At 31.7% G+C, this 6,728-nt stretch overlaps 1 protein-coding gene across 2 annotated transcripts; it reads left to right on the top strand.

The window, feature by feature from the left end:
* Positions 1-4,924: 4,924 nt before the first annotated feature.
* LOC116402027 lies at positions 4,925-6,589 on the top strand. Of its 2 annotated transcripts, none has more exons than XM_031880712.1 (2): positions 4,925-5,653; positions 6,104-6,589. In XM_031880712.1, exons 1-2 carry the CDS (start codon positions 5,505-5,507, stop codon positions 6,372-6,374), a joined length of 420 nt encoding a protein of 139 aa, XP_031736572.1. In that variant the 5' UTR covers positions 4,925-5,504; the 3' UTR covers positions 6,375-6,589. The 2 variants fall into 2 exon arrangements, 1 of the variants encoding a protein (XP_031736572.1); XR_004214383.1 differs by having other exon boundaries at positions 4,928-5,653; positions 5,803-6,381.
* Positions 6,590-6,728: the final 139 nt, after the last annotated feature.

The raw sequence follows: 6,728 nt of genomic DNA, 5'->3' as shown, positions 1-6,728 counted from the left end.
TGTATGAGAATGTGAAGGGATGGCATTTATATAAAGACATGAGTGAAGTTAAAATGGGAAAGAAAGAAACGTAGAAGTAAAGTATATGGTAATTTTGAAATCTTTATCTTTCTTACTTTTCATTGTTAATAATTTTTTAAAGGTTATTAAAATAATTTTCTCTCCTAAAGCCATTACGTTTTGAAATTTTCTTTTCACTTAAAACCTTTATGATAACACTTATATAAAAATATTGGAAAAAATTTGTTTCCAACCATTTACAAGAATGATTTGATATCCCCCTTCCTTTTCTCTTGCTCTTTAAAAAAAAATGTTAAAAAGAAAAAAAAGTTCGTTTTAACTAAAATATTTACAAATAGTAAAATATCACTAATATTTATTAATCAACAATAATATATGTATATTGATGTGTATCAATATCTATTACGGATAGACTATGAATGTTTGCTAAATTAGTAAATATTTTAAGCAATTTTATCATTGAGAAAAGTTTTTCAAAGAAAAAAAATAAAGAAATACGTTGAGGAAATTAGAATAGGTAGCAAAGAAAAAAAATGATACGTATTGACAAATATAGCAATGGTTTTCTAAAATTGCAAATATATGGCCAAAATTTAAACCTGATTCTCGATTTTTTTATTATTGCGATTTTTCCCGTTATTGATCTAGGAGGGGATCTAATGAACCTAAAACTTCAATTAGATTATTATGGTCCTCTACTAAAGCCTCATAGGTGCGCTCTTGGCACTATAGAATTATTTTTGTATCCATATAGGATATAACAATTACAAGTCGTTTCAACGTCTCTGATTCTCGTTGTCTTTTTGTGGAAAATATTTTGAAAATTTAATCTCAAACCTTCCCAATCAAGTATCTTAGTATCCCTTTAGGAGGAAAACAAAATTCTTTGAGCTTCTGGGATAACTTCATAGTAAAACTTCAAAAAAATCTCAATACTTGAAAACATTATCAACTTTCAAAGGGAGGGAAACACACACTCCTACAAGCTAGCCTCTCTAGTCTTCCAACATACCAACTTTCTGTCTTCAAGGCACCAAAGACTTTCTATAAAAAGATTGAAAAAATTTGGAGGAATTTCTTATGGGGCTCGAAAATTTGGATAATACAACTTCTTCTCACACCTCTCACCTTATCAACTGGGATATAGTCACTAGCCCAAAGGAAAAGGGAGGTTTGGGCATCTCAAAGCTAAAATCCACAAACATTGCGCTCTTATGTAAATGACTTTGGCGTTATTGACAGAACCAAATGCATTGTGGACAAAAATAGTTAATGTCAAGTACTCGGCCTCTTTCATCAGAGACATCCCGTCAAATGGAAAGCATTGGAGTTTAAAGGCCCCATGGATGTCTATAATTAAAAGCAAGTTATGGTTTGAAAGCAACTTCAAATGGAAAATTAACAATGGAGAAAACATTTCTTTTTGGCATGGTAGGTGTAATGAAAAATGTCCTCTAGCCATTTCTTTTCCAAGACTTTATGTCTTATGCAATTCAAAAAATGAAGCAGTCAATGAAGTTTGGATCCACAACTCAAATGACTAGAATATTAAGCCCAGAAGACCATTATACGATAGAGATATCACTTTATGGGACAACATAAAATCCTTACTCTTCCCGCCCCCAAATCCTATGAGAGGTATTAGCACACCGATATGAGTTATTAAATGGGAATAAAGGGTACACCACATATTGAACAAAAAAGGCACTACAAGATACTCACCAACATCATTTTGATTGTGAAAACCTACAAATATTCGAATTGATTTGGACTTCAGTTGTTCCCAAAAAATGCAAATTCTTCCTCTAGACAGTATTCCATAGGAAAATAAATATTTTGGAGGTAATTAAAAAAAAATGCATGTCTCTATATCTGAATCTAAATAGGTGTATTTTATGCTATGTAAGCAGTGAAGATGTAGATCATCTCCTTCTAGGCTGCATAGTCACAAAATCATTATGGAATAAAATGACAGAAGCTTTTAGAGTATCTTCAAATTTCGACAACTTAACTACATTATGCAGAACGGTGTCCAAACTGAAGCAAATAAGTAAAAGAAATGTCATTAGATTTATTGCAGTAGCTGGCTTACTTTGGACTGTTTGGATATAAAGAAACAATATAATCTTTAAGGAAAAATTAAAATCTATTGTTAACTTGTGGAAAGATATTTGTAACTTGATTGAAGTTTGGTCTAGGCGTCAGCCATCTTGTAAACAGTATGATCCTACTACCATTTCTCTTAACTTTAGAGCTTTGTTAGATTAGATTGTTCTAGGCTTCCCTCTAGCCTTTCAACCTTGTAACTTATCTCTATTTTAATAGATAATGTCCCCCTTTCAAGGATTTTTCTAAATTGAAGGGTTCGGTTTTTTCTTTAAAAAAACAGTTACAAGTCGTATAAGTCGATCAATCAAAGTTGTTCGTAACTACAACGAAGTCAAATAATTCTTTTATCCACTACAATAAATTGCGTTTTTCGTGGCGTACCAAAAACGTCACTAAAACACAAAACACATGGCTAAAAGTATTAGCAACGCAGAGCCATTCATCGTTAGAACTGTCGCTAAAAGTTCTAGCAACACAAAAATTACGTGCCGCAAAAAAGTTTTTTTAAGCTTTTAGTAACATATGTTATGTCACTATTTATTTTAATTTATAGCGACGTATTGCACTCGCCACTAAAAGTGATGTTTTAGTGACAAATAATGTTGCTACTAAAGGTTAATTTTTTACCGTTACAAATATATTTTATGATGTATTGCAGTGTGCCACTAAAAATTCCTAGAGTTTTTTTTTAGAAACCAATGCTTGTGCGACATTGTTGAAAACGCCAGTAAAAGTGTTTTATTATATAAAAAATAATATCCAATTTATTATATAAACTTGTTATAAAATGTCAAATATAATAATCTTAAGAACTATCACTAAGCAACATGCAATAACACCAATTTTATTACAATAAATATATGTCAAGAAACTTCAATAATGACATAAATAGTTCAAGCAATGTCAACCTAAGTTATAAGACATACATCAAATAAATGGACGTCCAAAGTTAGTTCCAAAGTTATAACCATGAAGTTACATCAACAAGTTCCATGTCTTGGAATTCTATCAAGTCTAACAAAAAGTTATAACAAAAAATTCCTACAAGTCTTGGAATCAAGAAAATGATCTTTCATAACAAAATTATATAAGATACAAACCTAAAAACTCTTTTCATAATCATCCGAAGTCAGCATCAAAATCTTGTATAAAAGACCATTTGTGCGTCAAATCTGAAATGTGTAACATAACAAAATAAATAAGTATAACATGTAATCATGCAAAGAAACTTGGGTACTTTAAATATGACACTACTCAAATAGATAAAACTCAACCATTCTAAAACAATGAAGGGGGAGGGAGGGAGGGGACATATCTAAAGGGAAAACAACAAACTCCATAATGATGAAAGGTGGCATGTCTATATCAAAAGCAACAAATTCAATATGATCAAACTCAATAAACGAAACTTAGCACTTCAAAGAATAATGATACTACTCTCAAATGGATGAAACTCAAAATTCTAAAATAATGAGTTTTGGGGGAGGGGGAGAGGGAGGGGCACATGTTTAAATTGAAAATTCAAACATTCTAAAACAATGAGAAAGGGGACTCTAATCCTAAAACTCCATAACGTTCTAATCACAAGCAACAAAATCATCACAAGAACAAATCTATGACTACTATAATTGCAAGAAAGTCATATCGATTCACAATATACCATGTCTGTATATATTCTTCTAATATGACAGTTTAGGTCAAACTAATTAAGTTGGAAAAATGAAAGGAGGGGAGGAGGCAACATGTTTAAATTGAAAACTCATACAATGAGTGGGTGAGAAGAGTGGTGGGGCATGTCTAAGATTTAAATTTTTACAATTTTTAAATGATGAAAGATCCCAAATTAATGGAGAAATTGGAAAAATGGCCCCTCTAAATTTTTATGTTTGGAAAATTGGACACTTAATAATGAAAGAGTGACGTAGAAAAACAAAACTTAACATGTTAAATTACTTTACCCTTTCTACATTATTACATTCATCCAACTCTTATCTACTATCAACCACAAATTAAATTAAATGTTTAAACTTCAATACCCTTTTTAAGTTTTGAAATTTATGAAATTTTAATTTTTTATAACACCATAACTGTTTTTCCATAATTTTTTCTTAAAATGCACAATTTAAAATTCTAAGTAACATATCTACCCAAATCCATGGGTTCCAAATAGTGGTTAAAGCACCTATGGCCTCAAATTTTTCATACCACAAATACATATATGAAAAATCATCAATAATGGCAATGAAATAATTTTTGGCACCAAAAGATGGAGGATCAAAAAGCCCACAAACATTGGTGTATAATTTCAATGAGTTTTGAGCTTCTTGTGGCTAGCTATTTTATTATCTACATGTGTTCTGTTTGTTTTTCCTTATACAAGCACAACTTAAAATTCAAATTTGAAAGAACTTTCTTTTTTGTCCATCTGTCAATTTTTCTTTGGATATGTTGATGCATTGTCATCAAACTTAATAGTGGTTAAAGTCCTCATTAATGTTTCTATTGGGATTTTTTTTTTCTCGCAAGCCCAAAACAAATGGAGGACAACTACACAATACACGATACACCTGTAAGATGCACCTATACGATAGACCTGTATGATGTGCCTACACAATGCACCTACATGATGCACCTACACGAAAGGTAAAGACAAAAAGAAAAGAATTGGAAAGAAATACTTATCTTTCCTCTTTTGTCTCTTTTTCACTTATTCTCCCAACTCTAATTTGGTATGGTGATTTAGATTGTGAATACAGAAGAACCCACACATTGAAGATGAAGAAGAAAAAACGAAAGGTAAAGACAAAAAGAAAAGAATTGGAAAGAAATACTTATCTTTCCTCTTTTGTCTCTTTTTCACTTATTCTCCCAGCTCTAATTTGGTATGGTGATTTAGATTGTGAATACAGAAGAACCCACACATTGAAGATGAAGAAGAAAAAAATGAACATAAGATATACATATCACTATAAAAAAAATCATTATTCAGTGATAAAGTTTTTACGGGCAAAAATTACTTGATAACAATCCAACAAAAAGATCACAAAAAATATTACTATTAGCAACAAGTTTTAATTTGGGCCACTAAAAGAATTAATAAGAAATGAATATTATTCACTAAATATTAAATAGTTTTAGCATCAATCATGGCGTAGGTTGCTAAAATTTTGTGAAATCCTGAAATAATTAATAAAATAAAAAAAAACAACTTTCTCTCCATCTCCACAAACAATCCCACCCTCCACCCCAAACCTCTCTTGCGAAGGCCTCCATTGATTCGCCCCACCCTCTACCGCTTTGTCGTCCGCCTCCATTGGCATTTGGTGTGCGACTTGGACTTTCACCCTCTGCTTTGTCGTCCCACCCTTTGCCACATGTCGAGACGATCAGGGAGAAGAGAGATGGCTTGCTGTGCGAATTGGACCTTTCACATGTCGGTGTTTGACGTCACTACAGTGTGCTCCAAGACTCCCTTGGTCGTCGACGTTGGTTATGCTTTTGTGGCCGAAACGAAATCTAATAGGTAATATCAATTTTCTATATGCATTTAATTTCTCTTTTCTATTTTCTTCAATTTTTCAAAAGGGAACTCATAAATAATTTTTGGCATGCTATGAAGAAAGCATTTTGCTATGTTGAAGAAGATTGTTTTTTTTTTTTTTTTTTGTCTAGGGTCATCTTCCCAATGTGAATCTATATTTTTTCTCCATGGTTGGCTGTGTGATGAAGTAATTTGGTCACTTACAATGTGTTTGATGAAGTTCTTTAGTGAAGCATTTGGTTGATTTTTGTTTGCTCGAATTAGGAAAATAGTCTAGGAAGATTCCATGGCTATGGGAGGAAGCTTTGAGAAAAAGAGAATGAAAAATTAATTATGAGATTTTTAACTTTGATGTTGATATAAGTTGGGATGAGTTTAAAGGGGCATTCTTTGATAGTTTTATCTGCACTCTTTCCATGATGAAAAACGAAGTGAGTTCTTGAAGCTCACTCAGAGTTCAATGACTGTTGTTGAATATGAGAAGAAGTATACAAAATTGTCTAAGTACGCCACCAGTTTGATTGAGGATGAGGCTAAAAGGTGCAAGCGATTTGAAGAGGGATTACGAGAGAAAATCCGTACTCCCATGAGTAGGATAGATTTGGACATAAGCTTAAATGCAGAACCAACACTATATATAAGATGTACCTATTATACATGTACTAATTCAAAGAAGATATACTCAAGTGCAAGAGCCTCATGAATTTGTACATTTTGTACACTATAATACACTGTATTATATATACACTACAATACACTTTGTAATATTCGTACATTTTCAATCAAGTTTGAACAATTTATCAAACCATAGGTCACCTATTAGGGTATTATATTGTTCTTCTTCGTATTTGGAAATGTACTAATATTACAAAGTGTATTATAGTGTATATATATTAAAGTGTCGACCATTTGTTTCTATATGTGTTATGTATTATAACATTATTGTCGTTCAAATAGTTCATATAATGGTGGAGCGACAATAAGAACAGGGAAAATGGTAGTAATTGAAGAATTTACAACAGAAAATAAATGTCATAATTTATGAATTCGTTACGCT

Source organism: Cucumis sativus, chromosome 2 (genome assembly GCF_000004075.3).
Source record: "Cucumis sativus cultivar 9930 chromosome 2, Cucumber_9930_V3, whole genome shotgun sequence".
In the NCBI taxonomy this organism is placed as follows: domain Eukaryota; kingdom Viridiplantae; phylum Streptophyta; class Magnoliopsida; order Cucurbitales; family Cucurbitaceae; genus Cucumis; species Cucumis sativus.
Note: the sequence above shows the minus strand (reverse complement) of the source record. Positions and strands in the feature narration are given on the sequence as shown.